Genomic DNA, 26,471 nt, shown 5'->3' with positions numbered 1-26,471 from the left:
AGCGCCCAGCCCCGGGCAGAGCGATTTCTGAAACAACACGAATGGCTGAACTTGTGTCTAAACATCTAACTTTGACCTGTGTGTATGGATCCTACACACACCCAGCTGTTTTACATGTGACTGTTCATCAGTGTGTGATGGTACCGCTGAGACTTCTGCCTGTCAGATCATTGCTGTGTTTGAATCCCAGGTGAATACATTTGGAGGGCAGATCATGGCCTGGATGGTGAACGTAGCTACAATCGCTGCCAGGTACAGTCACAAACACGTCCTTCCTTCATATTTTTACCTAAAAATAGGATGCACCATTGTGACCTTTGACCTCCACATTCTGATCAGTGTAGTTCAGCCCTCGTGGCAGATTAAAGGATCTGTCCAGCTGTGTGAGTAACCTGAACACGGCGAGCACGTGGGAGGTCGTGGCCTATTGTCTCTGTGCTCTCTGCTTGCAGCCGTCTGTCTCAGGCTCATCCCACCCTTCGAGCCATCGACATGTTCACCTTCAGAGGACCTTCTCAGGTTGGAGACAGATTGCTGCTGAAGGCGATAGTGAACAACGCCTTCAGAAACAGGTATCCCAGAACGCTGGCAGAGACGCAGCACTGCAGCTGTGCAGCAGACAGAACCACTGGTTGCATACTGACACGTGTCCTTACTGCAGCATGGAGGTGGGCGTGCGCGCGGAGGCCTACCATGAGGAGGGGCCTAACCGACACATAAACTCCGCCTTCATGACCTTTGAGGTGCTCGATGATGGCGGGAAGCATTACCACGGATACGACCTGAACCCCTGGTGAGTTAAACTAACGCTCACAAACGGCTCGTTAGCGTGCTGCATCCATAAAGTGTCTGGATGTGACGCGGCTGTCTGTGATTGGCTAATACTGACTGAAAGACATGAAATCTGCTTCAGAATTTGTGGTATGAAACCGCACTCTGATTGGCTAACAAGGTGTCAGCTATGAACGTTTCACAGCCAGACTCCTGATAACAGCTGATCTTCACCCAAGGTGAGCTCAGAGGCAGCGGTGGGTGACATCAGTGTAGCTGGGTCCGCCTTTTGCACCGCCCGTGGTGCTGATGGATGGATGACTGCGCAGCAGGAAACATGGCCTCTGCGTGCGTTTTCCTTCCTTTGTTTCTGGTGGAAGCGTCACAGCGTCCGTGGCTCACAGGCCTGAGCACGTCCACATGCCCCGTCACTGTGAACGCTGTTATTATGAACTCCATTCAAATGTTGAAATCATGTAAATACAGCATTACTATGATTGTTCCACATTATACACCTGCAGGAAAGCTCGGTCAGGGGAGTGTGTGCTGGTGGGGTTAAAGTGTGGAGCAGTAGATTGACAGGATAATGTTGGTGTCAGCTTCATTCACGCTTCATCTGTGGTGAAGCAGCTTGTGGAGATCGTCCTGTAGGATAAAACACGAGTGTCATAAAGAAGGTGCAGAAACACTCGATTAACCATTAAGCCGTGACGGCTGAGCAGCGATCAGAGCTTCACATCATGTTATCGGTCATAAATCCGTCTGATGGAGCGGCCTCGCTGTAGTCGTGGGTCGTTATCAGCATGAACAAACACCGAGTAATAACACTCCACTCAGTTTGTGCCACAGATCGGTGTACTGGTCATAAACTGGTGCTGGGAATCTGCCCGCTGTGTTACACACTGGTGCCCTCTGCCTGTGTGTCCGTCTCATTTACAGGAAGGACAAAGGAGGTTTCAGGAGGCAACGGCCAGGAAAAAGATCAGGCTGGACAGGTACATGTCTCCAAACAGCCCCTAATGCACCGTCTCTGCAGCTACATCAGCGTTTGTTGTGCAGCTTTGTGCACAGTGCCATCATCCTGATGCAGCATTCCTCTGTGTTTAGGAAGTACATCATTTCCCGCACGCAGGGGGAGGTGCCTCTGTCTGTTCCCTGGGATCCCACCAACCAGGTGAGGAGAAGCTCCACGCCGTCACCTGTACTGCTCACGTTAGTCCTCGTGGACTCACGGGAGAGAAACTTTCTTTATATACATGTGTGTATTACTGTATTACAAATAAGACAACTTGGCACCTTGTTACTAGCAGCTTGTCACAAACACATCATTAGTTCTCATTTCTGCAGCTGAATCTACCGGACATACGGGACATAAAACAGTATTTTTGCACCAATAAGGTGATTTCCACAGCTGCTCGTCAGCTGATGATGATCCTGTCACAGCCTGTGCTTGAGCTGGACACAGTAAACCTTTAATAGTTTTCTCAGCTGAGTCTCTTCACCCACATCAGCGTCTCAGCTGTGTGTCGGTGCTGCGTCGTCACGACTTGTGGGACGTGATTTCTGTTTCTTTCTTAAAGGATGTTCAGTGATTTGTTCCACTGCAGTTTGTATGATCTGACCGAGCAGACCTCAGCGTGTTCATGTCGTCCCACTTAGCTCCAAACCTGAGCCACAGTCAGACTCCCGCCGTGCCTGCAGACTGATTTAGTCGACTGAACCTCTGACAGGCCGACGTGTCGCACCGCTGTGCTTCACCTTCACTGCAGATGAGAAATAGTGCTGCAGCAGTTTGTCTTCATTTTGCACCCTTAATACTCACACTGTTAGACGGCGCTGATTCATATATAATAAGTAGTATTTGAATGGCGGGAGGCGGCCTGCTAACGCTGAGCTCTGGAGATGAGTTTGTGGTTCCTGTGTTTGTGCTTCCAGGTGTATCTGAGCTTTAACAACGTCTCAGCTCTGAAGATGCTGGCAGCCAGAAGCAGCTGGCGCCTGAGCTGTGAGAAGGACCAGGTATGTGCGTCTCACTAATGAGCTGTTTGTTTGTGTGAGTCTGCCCATCGGCGCTTTATGTTGTGTTCACAGGTTCAGCTTTACACCCTGGAGCAGAAGTCCATGCTGAGTTTCAAGATTGAATGTGAGGTGGACGTTCCTGCTCACAGAGCCTTTGATTTACTCGCCGAGCTGAGCAACAGGCCGAGCTGGGACTCGCATTACAAGTAAGACTCTGGGACTCGTCTGTTTGCCCGTTGCTACGAGTCAAGTTCAGCGGTTTCTGTGCGCGGCCTGTTTCGACTCGCTGCCTCGGTATTGTTCTCCGATTCCAATGATGGACTTTTCTGAGGTTCAGGGTTAAAAATAAGCGACGTGTGGTTTAGGTTCATGCTGCTCACTTTGCACTGAGGCTGACATGTTAAGGTTAAAGTGACATTAGCTGTGAGGGCCTGTCTGTCTCTTTATTCTCACGTTTACATAAAAGGGGAACGGTGGCTCTCCCCCAGCCGAGCCAGCCTGCAGATGAAGCTCATCCTAGCTGCTTAGATTTGCAGCCTTACGCTTTGCATTGATCTCATGACCAGCAGGTGGTGGAAAGAACGTGGTGAGCAGCTCTTGAACCCAAACTCCCCTCGTCTGTGGAGGAGGCGGAGCTTTGTCTCCGATGCCGTCAACACCGTGGGCCTGTGCTGGTGGAGCAGACCACTGTGGGAAATCCCAGTTTTAAAACAATAACTGGATGTTGTGGATCGGTCACTGAGGTATCGCAGTGCTCAGCTTCCCCTGGAAAGTTATTTTTCACAGAGCTGAAAAGGAGGCGTTAACTCACTGTTGAGAAGATCTGGGCCCCCATTCCATCCTGGCTGTGGGACACCGGACCAGATCTTCACCCTCACAGGACGTCTGGAGAGAGGTTTATAAGTGCTCTGTAGACTCGGACAACCAGGTACCAGGACGGCGTCTGTGGGGTGTATCGCAGCGGTCCATTTAGAAATGGAGTGAAAGCTGTGGCTGCTCCTCAGTAGGAGGACTCGAGGGTGTGTGACCGATCCTGTGTGTGATATTCACGAACAGGATCTCTAAGTGTAGCTGATGTGAGGAGGGCAGCTTCCTTGTTTTTGCAGATGATGCAGTCCTGTTGGCTTCATCACAGTCTGACCCTTAATAAGGACTGGATGGATGGTTCAGAGGCCGTGGTTCTCCGGTGGAACGTCGCGGCAGGAGTCTGCCCCAAGCGAGGGTTTTTAATACGTTGGATTGTAAGGTGGAGCACGAGCTGTTTATGCAGTGATGTGGAGTTTAGATTTACAACTCCATCTAATATGCTATCATTGCATCAGGCCGGGGAGTTTGCATGTTCCCCCTGCGTCCCTCTGGGTTCGCCCCGCGTCCCTCTGGGTTCCCCCCGCGTCCCCCTGGGTTCCCCCCGCGTCCCTCTGGGTTCCCCCCGCGTCTCCCTGGGTTCCCTCTGGGTTCCCCCTGCGTCCCCCCTGGGTTCCCTCTGGGTTCCCCCCGCGTCCCCCTGGGTTCCCCCGCGTCCCTCTGGGTTCCCCCTGGGTTCGCCCCGCGTCCCCCTGGGTTCCCCCGCGTCCCCCTGGGTTCGCCCCGCGTCCCCCCTGGGTTCCCCCGCGTCCCCCTGGGTTCGCCCCGCGTCCCCCTGGGTTCCCCCTGCGTCCCCCCTGGGTTCCCCCCGCGTCTCCCTGGGTTCCCCCGCGTCCCCCTGGGTTCCCCCTGCGTTCCCCCTGGGTTCGCCCCGCGTCCCCCCTGGGTTCCCCCCGCGTCCCCCCTGCGTTCCCCCTGCGTTCCCCCTGGGTTCCCCCTGGGTTCCCCCTGCGTCTCCCTGGGTTCCCCCTGGGTTCGCCCCGCGTCCCCCCTGCGTCCCCCTGGGTTCCCCCTGCATCCCCCTGGGTTCCCCCGCGTCCCTCTGGGTTCCCCCCTGGGTTCCCCCTGCGTCCCCCCTGGGTTCCCCCTGCGTCTCCCTGGGTTCCCCCTGGGTTCGCCCCGCGTCCCCCCTGCGTCCCCCTGGGTTCCCCCTGCGTTCCCCCTGGGTTCGCCCCGCGTCCCCCTGGGTTCCCCCCGCGTCCCCCCTGGGTTCCCCCCGCGTCCCCCCTGCGTCCCCCCTGCGTCCCCCCTGGGTTCCCCCCTGGGTTCCCCCCTGTCCTCCAGCTTCCTCCACAGTCCAAGACATGCAGTTAGTGGGTTGGGTTAACTGGAAACTCTCGTGTTTAGCCCTGCGACCGACTGGCGACCTGTCCAGTGTGTACCCTGCCTCTAAGACGGCTAGGATAGGCTCCACCCCCTGCGACCCTGAGAAGGATAAGCAGCAGAGATGGGTGGAGATCTGGGTGATGTCATCACCAAGCCCTTTGTTATGTAGTTTTCCCCTTCAGTGTCCCTATGCACGAGCTCCACCCCTCAGCTGGTGAAGCACAGAAGCAGCTGTTTGCCTCTGCGTGGATACCTGTGGAGTGAACTGCAGCTTAGTCTTTAAACAGTGCTGCCAGTCCCCTTTTTAACAGTGTGTATGTGTTTCCTCAAACAGGAAGTGCGAGCTGATTCAGCTGGTCGACAACGATGACTTCATATATCGTGTGGTGACTCCATCGGTGCGTCATGGCGCGATGGGATCTCCCACTGCAGCCAATCAGGCAAAAGGGATTCTCCAGGACTTCATCCTGTTGGCCTCCAAAAGGAAGCCATGTGGCAGCGGGTCAGTAGAGCCAGATCCATCCACCTGTGTCCTGCAGGGTTTCCTGATGCGTTCCCTTTCTGTTTTCCTTCAGAGACCCGTATGTCATCGCCCTGCGCTCCGTGTCCCTGCCCACTCACCCTCCCACTGAAGGCTATAACAGAGGAGAGGTTCTGTGTGCTGGATTCACCATACTGGAGACCAAAGACAACAAGTCCCTGGTGAGAAAAGCAGCAGTCGTACATGTGCTCTTATCACAGCTGGCTGTTATTAGTATGTTGTCTTTCTTTCAGATCAGCTACTTTAACCAGGCGTCTCCGGAGGTCCTTCCCTACATCTCCACAGATATTGCCGGCCTGTCCTCCTCTTTCTACCACACCTTCTGCTCCTGCAGCCAGTACTTGACCAGGAACAGACTGTGACAGTGGCAGCAGCCTGTCCGAGGCTCTCCTCAGCACCAGACGCTACTGTGGGGACAGCCTGCTTGGTTTATGTGGCGGGAAGACTTTATGATCATTTCATGGATTGATACAAAGGTCAGCAGTAACAATCGACGTGTTAAGTGAGTAAAATCAGCCGCTGTGTCAGTGACTGAGCTGCTGTTCATGTTTGTAGGTTAAAGGTACATGACTGTAACAGCTGTACAGGTGTGGGCTTGTACTTAATGCAGGTTCATTTTAACACTATAACTGTTTGCTGCAGTTCAACATGACGTGCTGGTTTAAAACATGAATATTCACTTTTTCCACTGAACTACAATAAAGTGCTGTGTTGTATTTTTCCTTGTTTTAATCGAGTGATGGATGATTTTCTTTGTTGTAAACGTTCAAAAATCAGCATTAAAAGTACCAAGTGAGCCTCTGAGAGCACTGATGCCACCTGTGACACTTTAAAGACACATTTATGGATGCAAATAATGCAGTGCTGCAGTCAGTAAGAGAGGCGGGCTGCATGTGAAATGTTAGCTGCAGCAGGAGAGTGTTTCATACGTGTTCAGCTGCTGCTGAATCACAAACCTCGGACAGGCTCACACAGGCTAAGAGGCTAATTCTGGTTTTGGACTTGGTTCCTTTAATAGAATTTATTCTGAATTTTATAATAATCATTGAATCATATATATACACAGTATAATGATGTTAACTTCAGCAACCCAAAGCAGCAGCATTTATATACACACTGAGACTCTGTGGTGACTATAAAAGCACATTTAAACCTGCTCTCAGCCCACACGTGCTCTGATCACTGAGGTAGAATATACAGGCTTCTGCTTGCTCTGCCTGCACGCTGTGCACGGAGCTCCTTCACCACAGTGACAGCTGCACCACCTTTCTTTGTGTCCACCTCAATTATAAAGTCGTATTTGTCCATCATTCCCAGTAAAGCATAAAGCTGCTCCTGCCCCGTGGGCAGCGAGGCTGCATTCAGGTGTAGAGCCACCCTCTGTGACACCGCCGCTGGGATCCGAGGAGGCCATCTGTGCTCAGCCAGGACTACAGTGACGTATGGAAACAGGCGCTCGACTGTGGACACAAAGACCTGGAGCAAAGAGAAGGACGACTATGAAACAGCCTAAAATGACACGTTTCCATCGTCTAACTGGATCGGCACTGGACATTGTTGGAGTGAACTTGAGCTTGGCTGACCAAGCCTGAGCAGCTAAAAAGCCTTCATGACGAACAGAGGATTGCATTTGCTTGGGGACCGTCTGACAAACATGCAGCTTATACAACTGTTCTCTCTGTGGGGGTGTGATAGTTTCCCAGCCAGGGTGGACCCTCGAGGAGGCTCCAACATTTACACCTGCTCGATTCTAGTTGGATGGATTTCCAGCCAGGTGTGTTAAACGTGACATGCGTCTGCTCTGTTCTTTATTAACGTATTGTCTGCAGACACTGCTTCGGGGGGATCAGATGTGCTTACTGCTGTGCTGTCGCTGCTCTGTAAGCCCTCCATGCTGATCCACACAGGCCTGTGGAGCTCGTCGGCCCCGTAGGCTGACTGCAGCAGGTTAAGAGAAGCCTCCAGCAGCTGCTGACTCTGGACCCTCAGGTAAATTCCCCAGGAGGTATCAGCAGCCTGCCCAAGGGTCTGAATAACATCCTGAGAACACACACATGATTGGCCTTAATAAAAATGTAACCTGGCTGGTGGTTGGCTGGTGATCTACAGATATACCTGCAGTGTGAGGAGCTCTGAGCTCCTTCCAGAACCTTCTAGCAGAAGGACTCCAGGTCGACTGCTGTCAGAGGTCACACGAACGACCAGCATCCCGCTGCCCCCACCTGTTAGTGAAACAGAGTATCAGTGTGACTTTAAGGTGGTGCGACAGCAGCATGTGCAGGTTTACAGTTTGACATCATCAGGATGAACAGCTGATCTGTGACATGCTGCATTATCATGAGGTGATGAGGAGACCGCAGCTGTGAAGGGACGGACAGGCTGTGACCACGACTGATACTCAAAGGGCCAAATGTTAGCCGCACCTCTGCAGCAGTCACTTCCCCGTTGTCCAACACGCCGCCTCGGTCCACTGCGGCTTCAAACACTGATTTCTGATCAAGCAGCTGTGCTCTGTATTCTCTGCTCAGCACAGCTGTGAACACTTCTGGCGCTTTCATTTCTACCAAAACAACAGATAGTTTGCGTTTTTCACAATTGTTACTGTAACGGTCAAAATCCCAGGACATCAGCTTTTCTGCCACCAAGAGTCACTAAGAACATCATCCTGATGACCGATGTGAACGAAAGGTTCAGCTGCCACATGACTTCAGTGCATACAGCAAGTTCACTTTAAAAATACCTTGAGAAAAAACTCACGAGGGATCTCTGAATGCTTCGTGGCACAAATGAGGCAGTTTCTTGGTGTTTCTGGCGACAGTGCCCCGCTGTCATTCATGATGTTACCACCAGATGTCGCTAGCATATGTAAAGTACAACTTTGAGAGCGTGCTTTGCCCGGGCGTTTCAGTCTGGCCCGTTAAAATCAGGTTATAAACCCTGAGGTGTAAAACCTGCCTGAAAGCTGACGGAGCAGGGAGGCCCGGCCGGTGACGGGGAGCAAAGGCACAGCCAGGCGGTTCATGAGGTCTGAGCTGTAACCTGGGTGGAGAAACTCCATCAGATCTCCTCCAGGATAGAACCTCCTCACGCTGTCCTGCTTACCTGTGAACACACACAATGAACCAGGAAGAACTAAACAGAAGCAAACTCTTCATCTCAGAAGAAGCTTAAACAAATGCACACAATGAGCAGAAGGTTCAGTTTCCAATGATTTTTCATGTAGTTTTCTAATAATGTTTTTCTTTAGTCTTCAACAACAGTCAGAACTCACTGAAAACAAATCTGTTGATTTGAATAAATCACACACACACAATTATTATTTTACCCAAACATAGTCTGTGTAAGTCTGCTCCATATGAACGCTCCTCACCTACAGCCTGCTTAAATTCTGACAGCGTGGGTTCATATATGTCATAGTAGACTTGCCACGGGTGGGTGTTGTCACGGACAAACAGCAGGTCGCTGACGCTGGGGTTAACAGAGCCCTGCCACAAAGTCAGGCTGAACCTAGACACAAAACATGACAGTCAGTCTGTGGCGCTCATGGGCAGCGAGCAGCCCCCAGTTACTGGTTTGATTAGCAGATTTCCAGTCATTGCCATAGTAAACGTGGAAGTTATCTGTTACCGTGGTGACTGGTTGAGGAGCCAGCTCAGGTGCTGCCAGCCGCTGCGAACCAGCATGGCGTGGACTGGGAACGTCACCTAAGAGACGAAACGTTGACCAGTCAGCTCTGCCGTTCTCCGACACCTCAGAGCGTTCTCATCCCAGCACGCAACACACCGACGATTTGTCCCAGGCGTGTTGGGATGGGAGCGTGTTGAACTGGGACCACTGAAACCTGGATTCACACTTACCCTTTGAGGTACGTCTTTGATCATGTTGTACATTTCTTCCACCGTGGCTCTGGAGTAGGTTTCGTTTGTGAGCTGGTGAATATAGAGGACCTAAAGAAATAAAGCACATACAGCTGTTATTCAGTCAAAAATATAAACCATGTGTTTACCATCTCCACTGTGGAGGCCAGGCCTCCATCACTCTCCATGATGGGATGGCATGTTGCTGCAGGATGCTGTGGTAGCCATGCTGGGTCAGTGTGCCTTCAGTTTAAAGAAATCTCCACCAGTGTCACCAGTAAAGCCCCCCACACCAGCAAACCATCAACCCCATGCTTCACAGTGGGAACCGTGCATGTAGAGACCATCGTTCACAAAGTGGAACCAAAGTTCTCCAATTTGGACTCATCTTGTGTTTCTTGGCCCAAACAAATCTCTGCTTGTTGCTTTTCCTTAGTCGTGGTTTCTCAGCAGCTATTTGACCATAAAGGCCTGATTTGTACAGTCTCTACTCTACTCAGATGTGTCTCTACTCTGTGTGACATCTATCTGGGCTCTAATCTGAGCTGCTGTTAACTTGTGATTTCTGAGGCTGGTGACTCGGATGATTGTATCCTCAGCAGCAGAGGGACTCCTGGTCTTCCTTTCCTGGGGCGTCCTCATGTCAGACAGTTTCATCGTAGTCTTGATGGTTTTTCTGACTGCACTTGGGGACACATTCAAAGTTTCCGACTGACTGACCTTCAGCTCTTACAGTAATGATGGGCTGTTGTTTCTCTTTACTTAGCTCATTGGTTGTTGCCATAATATGAATTTCAACAGTTGTCAAATAGGTTGGTACACAGCTAACAGCCCTGACTTCTGCACAACACGACTGATGGTCCCAACACCACCAATGAACCCTGACAGGCTCACCTGTGAGGTGAAACCATCTCAGGTGACGACATCATGAAGCTGAGAGAAGGCCGCAGCTCTGTCAACAAAACAAAGGGCGGCTACTCACAGGACTCTAAATGTATTTTAGAGTTATCATTGTTTTCTTTGCTACATAATTCCATATATCTTGCTTTGATGTCTTCAGTATCTACAGTGTAGAAAGTAGTAGAAATAAAGAGAACCATGAAATGAGAAGGTGTCCAAACTCTTGATGGGTGATGCATGTCAACATTAATTCAACTGTCTTTAATTTTAGGGATCACAGGAACATAAAAGCTGTTTTGTCTACTTTAGCTCAAAGGATCTTTTTGAAGCTCAAAGTTCTTCTTCCAGCTTTGAATTCTCTCATAAATGTCAGTTCAGGATTCCTTGAGTCTCTTCCTGTTTCTGACAGGAACATTCCCAGAACCTCGTCACATGCCTGGTATAATGGTTCAATGGGGTTCTTACTGCGAGCGTGCCATACCTTCCACCCAGGAGACAAAGTCACATCTGGAAACTTGTCCTGAATGAGTTCCAAAAACCTGAAAAAAGAGGGAGACATAAACATGGACTGATTCTTACGTAGCACTTTCCTGCTCTCCCAAGTCTCCACACCACACTCACCCAGTCACTTTCTTCTAAGCTTTTTAGTGCTCCCTAACTACATTCGTGCTGAGATCGGAGAGCGACCTGGGGCTAGTATCATGCCCAGGGACACTTGGCATGCAGACTGGAGGATCCAGGGATCGAACCACCAACCTCCCGATCAGTCTTTAGATGTTAGACATTTTCCCTTCCTAATTCTGAACTCTGTCCAAGGGTCTGTGTCCGGTCTAGCTGCTTCCATTGACTGGAGCTACAAAGCTTGGGACGTTGGGGCCTCTGAGGATGTCTGCATTCAGCCACACAGGTCTGTTTATTCCCTTGTTGCTTTCCTTTTGTTTAAGCAGGTCCAGTGACAAACCCACTGATTCCAGAGCCTTAAAGTCCAACTTGATGCCTGCAAACGAACACGCCTTTAAAAACTGTGATCAGATGGACTTTCTGTGGAAACAGTTCTGATCTGTACCTTTTCCAGAAGCCAGTACAGCATCTAACCATTCGTCGAGAGTGTTGTCACTATATATGTCGGGAGGGTGTGCCATGATCGGCACTGGCTTTTCATCAGGGGTCCCATAACCCATGAGAGTGACGTCAGCTTCCAAGATCATGGTGTCACCTGGAAAGATGACAGGAGGCGGTGCTTGTTTTGTCTGTACCTGACTGTAGGTTCAGGCACCGACACCATCAAATAATGCAGTGTTGTCTGTGTGAGTGTTTTTACCCATGAGCGCTTTGTACATGTCCTCCTTGCTGTTGGCTCGGTGAAACCACGTAGCCAAAAGGCCGTCCGCTTCACTGATGTTCCCCGTCTGCACCAAGTACTCCAGCATGTCTCCACCAGAGAACGAGGCAGAAGACGGAGCTGAGGAACACGATTGGACAGCAAGACAGTGACGGAGTCATAGGTACGTAGTCCCTGTCACAGCAGAACTGGGAGCTTTCAGCTAAAACAGCCGACGGTGTGTTTGGGGAGGCTGCTCTTTGTTGGGAGAGCAGCTTGTTTAAAGTTCATTCATTTCTTCAGCTTAAAGATTCTGTCAGCTGAAGCGAGACAGATGGGATTTGGCTTTTAAAGAAGGTTGCAGATACTCATGAAGGCAAGGCAAGTTTATTTGTATAGCACAATTCAACAACAAGGTGATTCAAAGTGCTTTACAGAGACATTAGAAACAAGAACAAATAAAAAGCATGATTTAAAATTGATTAAAACAAACAAACAAACAAACAAACAAACAAACAAACAAACAAACAAAACAGATAAAATCAAAACAGATAAAATCAGTAGTTAAATGTTAGTTTTGAAATTTAAGCTTAAAGTGTGGATTTGGTGCTTTATTCAAATGCAGCTGAGAACAGGTTCAACCTGGATTTAAATAAACTGAGTGTTTCAGCTGATCTGAGGCTTTCTGGGAGTTTGTTCCAGATATAAGGAGCATAAAAGCTGAATGCAGCTTCTCCGTGTCTGGTTCTGACTCTGAATGCTTTTTTCTTAGTGTCTTTTTTAAAGAAGCTACTGTCACATATTACTCAAAGAGACCAAGGTCTAACAGCACAAAACACATCGTGTAACATTATCTTTGTTACACATTTCATGTCAGTTGATTCAAAAGTCACACAGTTCAAAGCAGCCGTGTACTTTTTGTCCACATGACTATGGTCCTGTCATAAGACCAGAAGCCAAATGATGAGCACTCATGCATCATGGCATTGCAATGAGCTGCAGTATGATATCAAATGAACTTTGATCACTGTAATCACTGATTTTAGCAGCAGCAATATAAAGTTGTGATGCTGACACAGCGAGTATTTAAGTGTTACGTTTGGAGAAGGCACACTGCTGGAGGCTGCAGCACCCTGTGAAACCCTGCAACACTGTGGGCTGTTTCACCTGTGCAAAGACATCTTACTGTCGCTGTACACTCAGGTGAACTCTACATGCAGTAGGTATGTATGTCACAACACTGCCAGTCGTGCACTTTGAGCTTCCATTCGACTTTCAGAACCACGGCTAAGCCTACAGTCTGTGTTTGGCCTTATTAGACAGACACGGTGAAGAGGAAGGAGGGGGACACACGCAGCAAAGGGCCGCAGGTCGGACTCAAACCGTGCTGCACGTGGTCGCCTGCTCATCCAACTAAAGCAGCGCCCTGGTCTTTACAGTGAAACGTGGTGATGATTAGGTTAGGTAAAAGCAGTAATGTCACAGTTTACTGATGGTGTACATGACAGCAGTTAAAAAATCCTGAACTGAAACATTTGGAAGAACTATGGTGCAAACAGAAAACAAGAAACAAAGCTTTGGCACGTCTGCTCAGATTTGACTGTTGTTCAGATCCATCCATCCGTCCATTTGCTTCCGCTTATCCTTTTCAGGGTCGCGGGGGGCGCTGGAGCCTATCCCACCTGTCATAGGGCGAGAGGCGGGGTACACCCTGGACAGGTCGCCAGTCTGTCGCAGGGCCAACACACAGGGACAGACAACCATTCACACTCACATTCACTCACACATTCAAACCTAGTGGCAATTTGTATTATCCAATTAACCTATCCCCACAAGCTGCATGTCTTTGGACGGTGGGAGGAAGCCGGAGTACCCGGAGGGAACCCACGCAAACACGGGGAGAACATGCAAACTCTGCACAGAAAGACCCCGGCCTGATGGTGGAATTGAACTCAGGACCTTCTTGCTGTGCGGCAACCACCGTGCCACCGTGCTGCTCAGATCCAATGCAGAGAAAATGCTTTGAAGGCCACAGGTGCTGCAACCAGCTCCAGCTGGACTCTGATATTATTGCAGTTGTATATAATACAGTATATAAGTACAAAGTACTGTGAAATGTACCTCTGGTGATGAGTAATAAATACATTTACTCAGGTATGTTTCATCATCTGGATCATAAACAAAGTTGCATCATTGTTTTATCATATAAATCGTACATATTGTAAAAATGTACCTGGCGTCTTAGTGAGCAGCACAACAGGTACAACGATGACAGTCAGCAGCACGATGAGTGTCGCGCTGACCTAGTAGGTGTGGCTGTTATTCCTCTTTTCCTCCTCCTGCCCTCTACCTGTTCGGTGCTGCTGCTTGCCCATGGCCGCTGATTAGACCTTGGGTGCAATCAACAACTAAGCACGGCCTGGTGTGCGCCGCCCTGCCAGGTGAGCCACATTAGAGCAATCAAGGGTGGGCGTGCCTAGTAGACCTTAAAATGCATGCAGCAGTCATTTGACCCGTGTGCAACATACTGAGAGGACGGCAAACAAAGCACTTTTCCACTGTGAGGAAGACTTTGAACAAGACAGGCTATCGGTAAGCTCTTGAGTTCACATTTTGCTTTTGCAGATGTATCTGGGACTATGGAAGCTCAGTTGTGCAAATGTTTTACGCTTAGGGAAATAGTTGCTGCATTTAAGTTTAATTATATTGACAAAAATGAATGTTTAAGTTTGAATAAATTGTTTGTGCAGTTAGTGTTCCCACATATTTATGTTAATTAATATTAAAAATAGTTACCCCAAATCCTTGGGTGGATCGTAAAACTAGTGAATAAATGTTTGGTTTTGATTTAAAGAAAATAATTCTTTGTAAAGAAAATCCTTAGTTAAAGTCTATTAAAATGTTTGTGAACTCTAAAATGTATACTTTAAAATACAATTGTTTATAAAAAAGTGTTAAATGCAAAGAAGACACTGTGTATATTTATTTAAGAACCACAGTTAAATTAACACAGTTAACCACATGGTAAATGGCTTTACTGAAGTGTATTTTGTTATTTCATCTGTCTTCTGTGTAATTTATCTGAATGGTTAATGAAATGTTCTTTATTTTTGTGTTGAAAGGTTTTTTACCTGCTGCTACCTACCAGCTATCAAACTAGTTGGTCTAAATAAAGTTGAGTGAAATTCAAAGTCTGGTCTTTTTCAAGTGTGGACACCTCACAGTCAGAGGAACACTTGACAGTAAAAAACCGGCCTGGCCAGTAGAGAAACCGGCCTTGACCAGTGAAGACTCCACAAAAGCTCACCACAAAGACGGAGAAGACTCCACCTGGGGGCCTGGAGGAAATCGCACGCCGTTTGCCAGTCCAATCAACAACCGAGAAAACAGCATGGCTGAGTCCAAGTCACTCGAAGAGCTGAAAATAGAGCGAACCACTGCAAAGAGACTGTTTTCCAGACTCACCAACCATATAATAAGGACCCACATGGATATGTCTGTAGAGGAGCTGCAGGATTCCTTCAAGAGACTCACAGTAGAGGGCTCCAAAGTGATTGACGTGAACGAGGAGCTTGAAGCCGCCTACATCACGCAGTGTGAAGTAGAGGGCACACCGGAGCTGATGGGCCAACAGAGAGCAGACGTCAAAAAAACGGAGAAAGAATGTGAGCAGAAGTTGAAGGAGGTGAAGCACCTGATCAGAGAGACACTGTGGACATCATATGGTGAAAAAGAACTGACCCTTGCTCTGAAATCAGCAGAAATGGCGTGTGAGAACGTCACATCCACTCAGCCTGATACACCCCTGGAGGCATATGATTTTATGCTCCGCCATCTAGAAGAACTGGTGAAGAAAGCTAAGCAGGCACACCAGACATGGAACCGCTGGGCGCCACCTGCTGAGAGGCGAGATTGTGATCGTCGACTGATGGAGCTCGAAACCTGCCTTCCAAAGCTGGTGTCAGGGAAGGCCGCCGTTATCAAAGCAGAGAGGATTAAAAGAGATGCCGACCAAGCAGTTGTCACAGTCCGCAACGCAGCCTCGGTCGCAGCCATAAAACTGAAAGCCACAGCTTTACCAAAGTTCACCGGCAGCCAGCGTGAGTTCTACAGATGGCGGAAGGAATGGGAGGCTCTGCAAAAGCAAGGTGAACCAACCGGGTCCGTGGAAGTAAAGAAATTCCAACTTCTCGATAGCCTCGATGATAAAGTGGCCAAAGATCTGCGCCTGTCCACATACACCTCAGCCGATGAGATCTTCAGAGTCCTCGAGAACCGCTATGGAAATCAAGCCACCATCGCCATTGAAATCATTGAGGAGCTTCAAGCTATCCCTCCTGTCCGTAGCAACCAGCCTAGAAGAATTATAGAGCTTATCCACGCAGTTGAAAAGGCCCTCTATGATTTGAGTGAGCTGGATGAAGCAAATGCCATAAAGAACCTCTTGGTAATAAAGTCTATTGAAAGCAAGCTGCCTGAGTCCCTAAAGAAAGACTGGCTTACCCACGCTGCTGATCCAAAGAATGCTGTGACTCATCAGAACCGGTTTGACAAGCTGCTCGCATACCTCCAATCTCAAGAGTCCATCTACGAGCAGTTAGACCAGCTGAGAGACATCGACCCTGCCAAGGAGAGAATAAAGTTCCCAGTAAAGTACACCCGTACCAAGTCAGTTAAATCCAGTACTGATCCAGCAGGCTGCATCATCTGTGGGGACCCAAAGCACAAGAGAAAGCTCTACATCTGCAGACGGTTTCGAACCAACACAAAGTTACAGGAGAAAGAGGATGCAGTGCAGCAACTTGGAGCCTGCAAGAGATGCCTCGAGATCCACGATGAACCCTGCAGAAAGACTACTTACCTGTGTGGAAAACCAGAGTGCAAAGACCAGCATCATTACCTTCTTTGTCCCTTGCCACGACCCTTATCACAAAGGCCCAAGTCTGGTCCGGCGAGAGCTGAGGGGAGGAGGTATACAGAGGTTCAAGAAGAGTTCATCTCTAAACTATCACCAGAGCTAGCGCAGGAGTGTCGGAAAGCTTTCTGCAACGTCTCATCACGAGCCTTCAACTCCACGGCAGCAGAGAGAGGTCTACTGGAGGGGACTGGTCTAAAAGAGTACCCTGTGATCCTGATGCTCCTTGACGTCATCGCCAATGATGGGCAGAGAATTGGGACACTAATTGATCTAGCATCTGACACAAACTACATAACCCATAAAGCCGCAAGTAAGCTCAACCTTCGCAGTGAAGACGTCATGCTTGTCATCCAGGGTATCGGAGGTATGAAGGTGTCTGTGGCAACCAAGCGCTACCTTCTCAAGATCCGTGTCAACACCTCAAGAGGAACTTTAAAGCCTCACCAGTTAGTTTGCTATGGTCTTGACAAGATTGCTGAAGTGACAAGACATGTTCCACCTCAAAAGCTACAGAAGATCTTCCCTGACATCCCTCCCCAAGACCTCATCAGACCCAGAGAGATCCAGCTTCAAATCAGCCATAAAGAAGGCCAGCTGGTGCCCCAAAAGATCCGTTCCATCGGTGACCTGGTTCTCTGGGACGGTCCACTTGGCAAAACAATCGGGGGCACGCATCCAGACCTCTTTGAGGAAGTCACTTTGATGGCCCACACCTCCAAAACTCACTTCGCAAGATCAATGAGAGCTGCTGCATTCAAGTACCAAGAGTTCACTAAAGACCTAGCGTCCTGTCAGCACCCTGATCACCCTGAGACTCTATCCACCACAGCTACCAGCAGCAGAGACTTTCTGAAGTGGTGGAGGTGGGAAAGCATCGGAGCCGCTTGCCAGCCGAGATGTGGAGGGTGTCGTTGTGGGAGCTGCCAGCCAGGGGGTAAAGAAATGACGCTTGCAGAAGAGAGGGAGATGGAGATCGTGAGAAATGGCCTGACTTACTCAACTGGAGATGCCCACAACAGTGAACCGCATTGGCATGCTAAATACCCATGGGTAGAAGATCCAGCAACCTTGCCAAATAACAGGAAAGCAGTAGAAGCAACATTCATCAGAACCGAGATGAAGCTATCTAAAGAACCTGAATGGAAGAAGGCCTATGCTGCACAAGTTCATGAGATGGTAAACCGCAGAGCTGCAGTGAAGCTGTCCAAAGAAGTCCTGCAGAGTTGGACTGGGCCAGTATGGTACATAAGCCACCTCATCGCGCCAAATCCACACTCTGTCTCTACCCCAGTGAGGTTGGTGTGGAACAGCAGCCAGAAGTACAGAGGCCTCAGCCTGAATGACATCCTCATCAAAGGTCCTGATGTCCTGAACCCGATAAGAGCTGTCCTGCTGAGGTTCCGAGCTGGTGTCTACGCCGCCCTTGGTGACGTCCGCAAGATGTACAACTCCGTCTGGCTGGAAGATCGAGAAGTCCACTTGCACAGATTCTTGTGGCGTGACACAGAAGATGCAGACATAGAAGACTATGCCATAACAAGAGTCAACATTGGAGACAAACCTGCTGGTTGCATAGCCCAAGTCGCCATGAGAGAAACTGCAAACCTACCTTCATTCAGTCACTTCACAGAGGAGAAACGTGTGCTGGAAGAAGATGCTTATGTCGATGACATCCTGACATCACACAATGACCTCGACCATTTGAGACGCCTAACAGCCAACATCGAGCACATCCTGAGAGCTGGAGGATTCTACATGAAGCCTTGGGTCTACTCCAGTCAAAGTGGGAGGGAGGAGTCAAAGACAGAGTTGCCTCGATCAGAGCCAAAGACTATGATCCTGCCAAACCAGCTGACGGAAGATGACAACAAAGCCCTTGGCCTTGGCTACACCATCAATGATGACAAGCTTCATGTCATGGTCGCAGTGAACTTCTCAAAGAAAAGGAGGAAAATGCACCTTGGTCAAGACCTGCTCAGAGAAGAAGTCAGAGAGCAAACACCTGATCCACTCACCAGGCGAGAACTGCTAAGCCAAGTCTCCGGCCTATACGACCCACTCGGTCTAGTGACTCCCGTCAAACAAAAGGGTGCCATCCTGGTAAGGAGAGCTTTCCAAGAAGCAAAAGTAAAGCACTGCCTCGAAGACACATGGGACGCAGCCTTGTCTGAAGGTCTCCGAGAAGACTCTATAAAGCTTCTGGAAGAGTATTCTGACCTGAAGAAACTGCATTTCACTAGAGCCCTGACTCCACCAGATCCTTGTGCAGAGCCCAGTGCCATCACGTTCTCTGATGGCAGTGAACATGCATATGGTGCAGTGATGTACCTTCGCTGGAGCTGCAGCCATAGTGTCATTGTGAGACTAGTAGAGTCCAAAGCCAAACTGACGCCTCTCAATCACAAAGGCGATCCTGTTAAAGCAGAGATGTGTGGCGCAGTCTTTGCTGCCCGTCTGAAGACCTACTTCCAGAGACACTGCAGAATCCAGGTCAAAAAATGGTACCACCTCGTTGACAGCCAGACCGTCTTGGGTGCAATCCAGCGTGAGAGCTACGGTTTCCAGACCTTCTTCGCAAACCGCGTTGGTGAAATCCAGAGTAGCACTGATGCCCAGGATTGGTGGTGGATTCCTGGGTCAGCAAACATTGCAGACATCCTCACCAGAGGGGCCAGTCCGAATGCCCTAACCGAGGACTCCGAGTGGCAGTCGGGTCCAAAGTTTCTCCAACTTCCTGAAGATGAGTGGCTGAAGAAATCCGCCGGAGAAGTCGCTGCCCAAGCTCGAGAAACGGTCACAAAGCTACAGAAAAAGACTTTTGTTGCGGTCCTTACCAGAATGCACATCAAGGCGGCTCAGGACTCAGTACACGTAGAGTCGAGAAGACCACGAGGAGTAGCAACCCAACAGCTAATCGACGAAAGGCGATTCAGCAACCTGAGAAGGCTGATTGGGACCGTGGCGTGGGTCTGGAGGGTTGCCAAAAAGTTCATGAGATCAAAGACCAGAGACCAAGAAAAGTGGGAGGTAGTACCATCTTCGGGTGTCCTCACAGTCTGCGAGAGACAAGATGCTTTTCGAGACCTTTGCCTAGCAGCACAAGAGGGCGTCAACTTCCCAAGCACCACAACAGACAGACTAGTCGTTTACAGAGACCAAACAAGTGGACTTCTAGTTTGTGGTGGCAGAATCCAAACCTTCAAAAAAGACCGCAAAGCCGTTCCCCTTCTACCATTCCAAGCCTGGCTATCCACCCTCCTTGCCAGAGAAGCACACAGCGAGGGACATGGCGGAGTGGCAGAAACCTTACTGCGGATGAGAATGAAGGCTTGGGTTGTCAGAGGAAGAATTATTGCCCAAAAGGTCGTTGACCAGTGCATCATCTGCAAGAAGGCAAAGGCAAGAACCTGCAAGCAAGTAATGGGGGACTTACCTGAAGAGAGGTCAAATCCTGCTGCACCATTCGAATTTACATCTGTTGACCTGTTTGGACCCTATCATGTGAGGGATGATGTCAAGAGAAGAGTGACCATGAAAGTTTGGGGAGTTGTGTTTTGCTGTATGGCAAGCCGAGCCATTCATGTCGAACTAGCGAGCACACTATCAACAGAGAGCTTCCTGCTTGCCTACCAGAGGTTCACTTCTGTCCGAGGCCATCCCCGAAAAATCTGGTCAGATCCTGGCACAAACTTTGTCGGCGCCAAACCTGCCTTGGAAGAAATGTATGCTTACCTGAGACAACAAAACAAGGAGTCGCTTGAAGAATACTCTGCCAAAAATGAGACCACCTGGGCATGGAAGATTCTTCCCGCTGACTCACCTCACCGAAATGGGGCCGCCGAAGCTGCTGTCAGAGTTACCAAGAGAGCCCTCCATACTCTCGGCAATACAGAGGCTCTTACCTTTAGTGAGTTTCTGACAGCACTCCAGCTAGCCGCCAACCTTGCAAATGAGAGACCCATTGATGCCAGATTTCAGAGCCGAGAAGATCGCATTGACTACATCACGCCGAATAATCTGTTGCTTGGTCGAGCCACACAAAGTGGGGACTTCAAAACTGTTGACTTCACAAATTATCCTTTCAAAAGGCTGAAGGAAATACAAACCATAGTCAACAACTTCTGGAGGTCCTGGAGCCAACTCGCTGGACCAAACCTGTTCATCCGCAGTAAATGGCATACTGCAGAGAGAAACATTGCTGTTGGAGACATAGTTTGGCTCTGCGACCAAAATGCCCTTAGAGGGCAGTTCAGACTCGCAAAAGTCATCAGCGTGAATCCTGATTCCAAAGGGATCGTTCGAGATGTGCATGTGAGGGTCACTCCAAGTTCCAGCATTGCGATCAAGAGTCCAAAACCTGCTACCACAAGTCCTGAGCTGGGCACCATTTTACATCGGGACATCCGGCGTCTTGTGGTCCTTTTACCGGTGGAAGATCAAGTAAGGGACCAGCCCACCTGAGTGCGATCTTTCCAGACAGTGCTGAGCAAAGATCGAGTGGGAGGTGTCGCGCTGACCTAGTAGGTGTGGCTGTTATTCCTCTTTTCCTCCTCCTGCCCTCTACCTGTTCGGTGCTGCTGCTTGCCCATGGCCGCTGATTAGACCTTGGGTGCAATCAACAACTAAGCACGGCCTGGTGTGCGCCGCCCTGCCAGGTGAGCCACATTAGAGCAATCAAGGGTGGGCGTGCCTAGTAGACCTTAAAATGCATGCAGCAGTCATTTGACCCGTGTGCAACATACTGAGAGGACGGCAAACAAAGCACTTTTCCACTGTGAGGAAGACTTTGAACAAGACAGGCTATCGGTAAGCTCTTGAGTTCACATTTTGCTTTTGCAGATGTATCTGGGACTATGGAAGCTCAGTTGTGCAAATGTTTTACGCTTAGGGAAATAGTTGCTGCATTTAAGTTTAATTATATTGACAAAAATGAATGTTTAAGTTTGAATAAATTGTTTGTGCAGTTAGTGTTCCCACATATTTATGTTAATTAATATTAAAAATAGTTACCCCAAATCCTTGGGTGGATCGTAAAACTAGTGAATAAATGTTTGGTTTTGATTTAAAGAAAATAATTCTTTGTAAAGAAAATCCTTAGTTAAAGTCTATTAAAATGTTTGTGAACTCTAAAATGTATACTTTAAAATACAATTGTTTATAAAAAAGTGTTAAATGCAAAGAAGACACTGTGTATATTTATTTAAGAACCACAGTTAAATTAACACAGTTAACCACATGGTAAATGGCTTTACTGAAGTGTATTTTGTTATTTCATCTGTCTTCTGTGTAATTTATCTGAATGGTTAATGAAATGTTCTTTATTTTTGTGTTGAAAGGTTTTTTACCTGCTGCTACCTACCAGCTATCAAACTAGTTGGTCTAAATAAAGTTGAGTGAAATTCAAAGTCTGGTCTTTTTCAAGTGTGGACACCTCACAGTCAGAGGAACACTTGACAATGAGCACAACAGCCACAGACGACATTATCAGCAGTCGTTTGGGCAGCACGCCACGCTTCTTTGGGCCTCGCTCCACTCGCTGGTCGTCAGCCTCGGGCTCCATCCTGTGGGGATACACGATTAATGCTCGTCGGTCTATTCTGTGTTAGAAGCAGCATTTCAGCATGTTGTAGAGGTTTACCTGACCTCACACATGCATGTCTCACAAGTGTACATGCTGCTTCATCCATTTTATTAAAGAGCAACTGATTTGTCTCCAACCTGTTTTGCTTTCCTTCTGATCCTCCAGCAGTTCGTTCATCTCTCCTTTTGTCCTCTCCTGCCATTCTCACACGTCTCCTGTCTAGGTTCAAATGTCTAAGAAGTCGGAGACCTCAGGGAGCGCTCGCTCTTCTTTTATACGATCCTTTATCTCAGGTGCAGAGAACAGTTTTCCTTCTGATAAGGCGCACACACTCTTCAGTGTCCACTTGCTGCCTGACGAGCTGTGAAGCTCTTCTGTTATGTAATCTTCACTGTTCTGGGATTACAACACACCTTGTAACAAATCTCCCTCTACATATTTTGTCCGTGTTTGGAAGAATTGTGCATTACTCCACAGTGCCACACGGAAACATGGGAGGGATTATGGCATGAACATTTTCACATTTCTACAAACATGTTACTTCCCACAGGTTCGTGTGTCAGCCATCTGTCTCATAGTTACAGCACTGGTTCCCAAACTTTTTCTGCTGCGCCCCCTTTGTTTTACAAGAAAAATGTTTGCAAATACAAGTAATCTGCAATAAATTACAGGCAGTAAGAAAATAAACTACTAACTCTTTTACGCTGCGTCCGCACCTACACGGGTGTTTCTGAACACGCAGCTGTTTCGTCCACGTAAACGGCGTTTTCACAGAAAACTGGGATTTTTTAAAACCCTTTGTGTTTACGTGTGGACGAGGAATACAGAGTTTGTCACGCAACGTCAAAGGTATGCGCCTTTTTTCACGTCACGCTGTGGCCACGTTATTGTTTACATGAGATGAATGGCAGAATGGCAGATAGAGACGAAATACTGTTAATCTGACTGTCTGCAGGTTTACACGCAGTTACTGTCCCTCTGTTTACAAAGGCAGAGACGTCACGGTGTCATTATTTTACTGTAGTTGGTTTCTCCTGTGTAATAATGTTCAACATTGCATCAATACATTTTTTTTGTTACTGGGAGTTGGCACCCTGTTAGTGAGGTTGCTTAAGCTAAGTACTCTTTAAAATGCCAGAATAGGGAGGATGGAGCAGGTTTAAGTTTATTAGATTGATCAGTGTTGCTGAACTATGAAATTTTTTTTGCATACAGGTCTAACAGAATAGCTTTAGTGTTGTTGGTTATTTAAACTTGAGTATGAACTTATACAAAATGCAGCAAGATATTAAAAAACAGTTTTATTGATTAAAAACACTATATCGGATTCATATCAGTATCGGCAGATATCCAAATTTATGATATCGGTATCGGACATAAAAAGTGGTATCGTGCCATCTCTAGTCACTATTGGCGACTCCAATAGGGTTACCTGTCAACTGTGGTGTATGTATGTATGTATGTATGTATGTATGTATGTATGTATGGTGAAAGTCCCTCTTTTTGCTCCTCCCCTCACCTGTGGATGGACGGTGCTGTTACCGTGGTGACAGCTTGGATGTGTTTCAGTCCTGCCTGGTTATCACTGCAGGAATCTTTCACATTTATTACAGGTAATAACTCTGATTTTTCTGTGTGTTATGAACTAAATGTATCCTGATACACACAGAGATGGATGAGCAGAGGTCACATGATGAAGAACAAACATGGAGTCTTTGATTGATTTAGATATTTATTGATGAATGCAAACAAACCTGACACTGAACCATCGTCCAGCAGAACAAACCTGATCACATGACCTGCTGACCCAAACAGTGCAAAGCTCCATGGCAACAACAACAAACAGCCTCACATATGTTAACAGAGGCTGTTAGAAGCACAGAGTCTTTACAGTCTTTCTCCTGTTTGGACACAGATCTCTGCACATCTTCATCACAGTTCCTCACAGACGTGCAGAGTGTGTGGATATCAAAGCTAAGTTTCCACCATGTTTGTAGTCTGTACTGGGACTCATGGAGCATCTCTCTATGAGCACTCAGTGCTTTAAACAGTGAGTCCCAGTTTAACCAGCAGCCTTCACACCACACATCACACAGACATGGAAACTTCAAACCTCAGACTGAAGACACCATCAGAAATAAATAGATTGTGATGAAGATGAAGAACTGCAACAGTTTGCTGTGGTTTCTTCTGTTCCTGTCAGAAATAAGAGTCTGGCAGCACTTTGCTCTCCTTCCACATGTTTAAGGAGGAAGTGAAGAAGAGCGAGTGAGTCGTCTTCCTCTGTGGGCCCAACATCAGGCAGCAGCCACGGATTTTTAAAAACCCAGCACACTGCTTCAGAAACACTGAGTCAGGTGACCAGAGTCATGTGATCAGTGAGGTCTTCACTCAGGACGTCACTGCTTCAGGACCTGATTCAGAGGTTTATAAGGACGTGGATCATTGGTGCTGATGTTGTGTGAGAGCTGGTGAACCATGGGGAACATAAATAACAACCAGGCCATCAGCAGTTCTACCCCCAGCTCTAAAACCTACATAATACACTATACATATAGTTATATAGGTTATAGTATGTTGTATATACACGTAGCTGAAGCAGTTTCATTTGTAGCTTCACGCTGCACTTCACATGTTTGTCCACCAGATGGCAGCACAGAGGCCTGTGTTGGAAAGCTTTGAGTAACCAACCAGGAAATATCTGTGTGTAAAAACAGCAACACAAGAATCCAGGATGAAGACAAGAAACTCAAAGCTCACAAAACAGGTGGAGCTAATTTTGTGACGTGTTTGTGTAAAAACACCACAGAAGTGAATCATCAAAGTTTCCATGTGAGCTGATGATGCTGCTGCAGAGTTTCTGTGAACCTCCTGTGACCCCGCCTCCTCATACAGAGACATCTGATTGCTCTTCAAACTGCATCACGTGGACACATGTGATTGTGTGTTGTAGTATTGATCCCAATGCTGGTATCAGTCCTGGATCAATAACACTGGATGGATGCATTCAGCATGGAGCCCTGAGCTGTGTTACAGACAAACATGGAAACTGACAGGTCTGTGTCATTCACAGTCTGTAACACTTCTAAACAACAGAGGCTGACCCAAGTGCCTCAGAGCCAGGCACGCTCACATCACAGCTCTCTAAATAAGCCAGTTTCAAAATAAGAGCTGAAAGCTGTGTTTGCTTGTGCTAGCTTATTATTGTGGAGACTAACATTCAGTGATCATGTGTTCAGACTCATAATGATTACTCTCAGAAATCCTGATCTTTGTATTTACTGTGTGTTGGATCAATAACTGAGATTCATGGTATCACACAGCTGTGCTGCTGCTGATGTCAGCACATCTGGAACAATACGAGGTATCTGCTAGCAGACTGAGCAGGACGTGAGACCTGTGGACTGTTTAAAGCTGTCCCTCCACAGCTCACTCAGACCTGATCCACACCTCAGTGATATTCTCTGACTTCCTCAGTAGAGACAGAAACCATTCAGATCTGGGACCATCAGCTGACTGATGATGTCACACAGACTGTGTTTTTCAGGAACAGTGATTCTGATGTGAGCCTGCTAGCTGACAGCAGACCTGATGAAAGCACATGTTCACATCTGTGAGGACAGACTGGACTCTTTGACTGCACCTTGGTTCTCCTCAGAGGTCTGTACAGGAGCATGTCCACCCCCACTGAAGATCTCAGTCACTGTGAAACATAGAAAGCTGCTTGTGTGGCCTCTGCCTCACATGTAGATACAGCTACAGGTTTCTCTGTCAGTCAGACTGAAACAGTGTCCTGATGCTGCATCATTCAGCTCTGTGCCCCAGTCAGCATCACTGGGAGCTACCAGTGTTTCTGCCCTTTTCCTGTAACACTACACTCAGCACAGGCTCAGCTGGTATCCAGTGTTGGACTTTGGCTTCAGCTGCTGTGATAGATCCTCTAACATAGATCAGCTCTGCTACATGTTGTTAGATAAGTGCAGCTGCTGTCATGTCCTGATGTTTCTCTGGCTCAGCAGCTTCTCCATCAGAGGTTCACATGGAGCTGATCCAGTATCTCCAGTAACTGTGTTCTGTGCCTCACTGGTTCATCCTTCTGTCTGTGTGACGTCAGTCAGATGTTGAAGTTCAACTCTGTAATCTTCACTGTGTCACAGAGTTCAGTGAGTCCCGTTATTCACAGTATCAATCAGATCATCAGAGAACAGCTGATCAGCAATCAGTGGTGCCAACAGCGCCTCCTGTGGTGAGAGGATGCAATAATGCAATGTAGCATTTTTCCACTCAACACTTGCAGTCATGGAAACTGTCTGTTGGATCTGTGTGACGTTGCTTTCTTGGTTAGAGTTCCTCACAAATGTCCAGATGATTCT

The 26,471-nt window shown here is 48.1% G+C and overlaps 1 protein-coding gene and 1 pseudogene across 1 annotated transcript; one reads left to right on the top strand and one right to left on the bottom strand.

Annotated features, from left to right (window-relative positions):
- LOC147300699 (acyl-coenzyme A thioesterase 11-like) overlaps positions 1-6,318 on the top strand; it is an 8,583-nt pseudogene extending 2,265 nt beyond the window's left edge.
- A 271-nt stretch (positions 6,319-6,589) lies between these two features.
- On the bottom strand, positions 6,590-22,901 carry LOC147300698 (protein FAM151A-like). Its single transcript, XM_086284917.1, has 14 exons — positions 22,236-22,901; positions 21,991-22,078; positions 13,833-13,902; positions 11,600-11,740; positions 11,345-11,494; positions 11,112-11,275; positions 10,760-10,816; positions 9,379-9,468; positions 9,149-9,225; positions 8,892-9,028; positions 8,477-8,623; positions 7,637-7,743; positions 7,382-7,561; positions 6,590-6,997 (listed from the first exon to the last, which is right to left on the bottom strand). Exons 1-14 carry the CDS (start codon positions 22,298-22,300, stop codon positions 6,701-6,703), a joined length of 1,770 nt encoding a protein of 589 aa, XP_086141043.1. The 5' UTR covers positions 22,301-22,901; the 3' UTR covers positions 6,590-6,700.
- Between the last annotated feature and the right edge of the window lie 3,570 nt (positions 22,902-26,471).

This window comes from Aulonocara sp. 'chitande type north' Nkhata Bay, unplaced genomic scaffold (assembly GCF_057382095.1).
Source record: "Aulonocara sp. 'chitande type north' Nkhata Bay isolate Kocher_YH1m ecotype deep benthic unplaced genomic scaffold, A_spYH_male_GT1.1 unmapped_scaffold_19, whole genome shotgun sequence".
Lineage (NCBI taxonomy): Eukaryota > Metazoa > Chordata > Actinopteri > Cichliformes > Cichlidae > Aulonocara > Aulonocara sp. 'chitande type north' Nkhata Bay.
This window is presented reverse-complemented; position numbering and strand designations above follow the sequence as displayed.

Excerpts from the sequence above, each read along its gene's own strand:
- LOC147300698 (XM_086284917.1), bottom strand. The coding sequence starts at position 22,300 with ATGGCAGGAGAGGACAAAAGGAGAGATGAACGAACTGCTGGAGGATCA. Across the intron at positions 11,495-11,599 it reads CATGTACAAAGCGCTCATGG|GTGACACCATGATCTTGGAA; the intron begins GTAAAAACACTC and ends TCATCTTTCCAG. Across the intron at positions 7,744-8,476 it reads CCTGCTCCGTCAGCTTTCAG|GTGGGGGCAGCGGGATGCTG; the intron begins GCAGGTTTTACA and ends TTTCACTAACAG.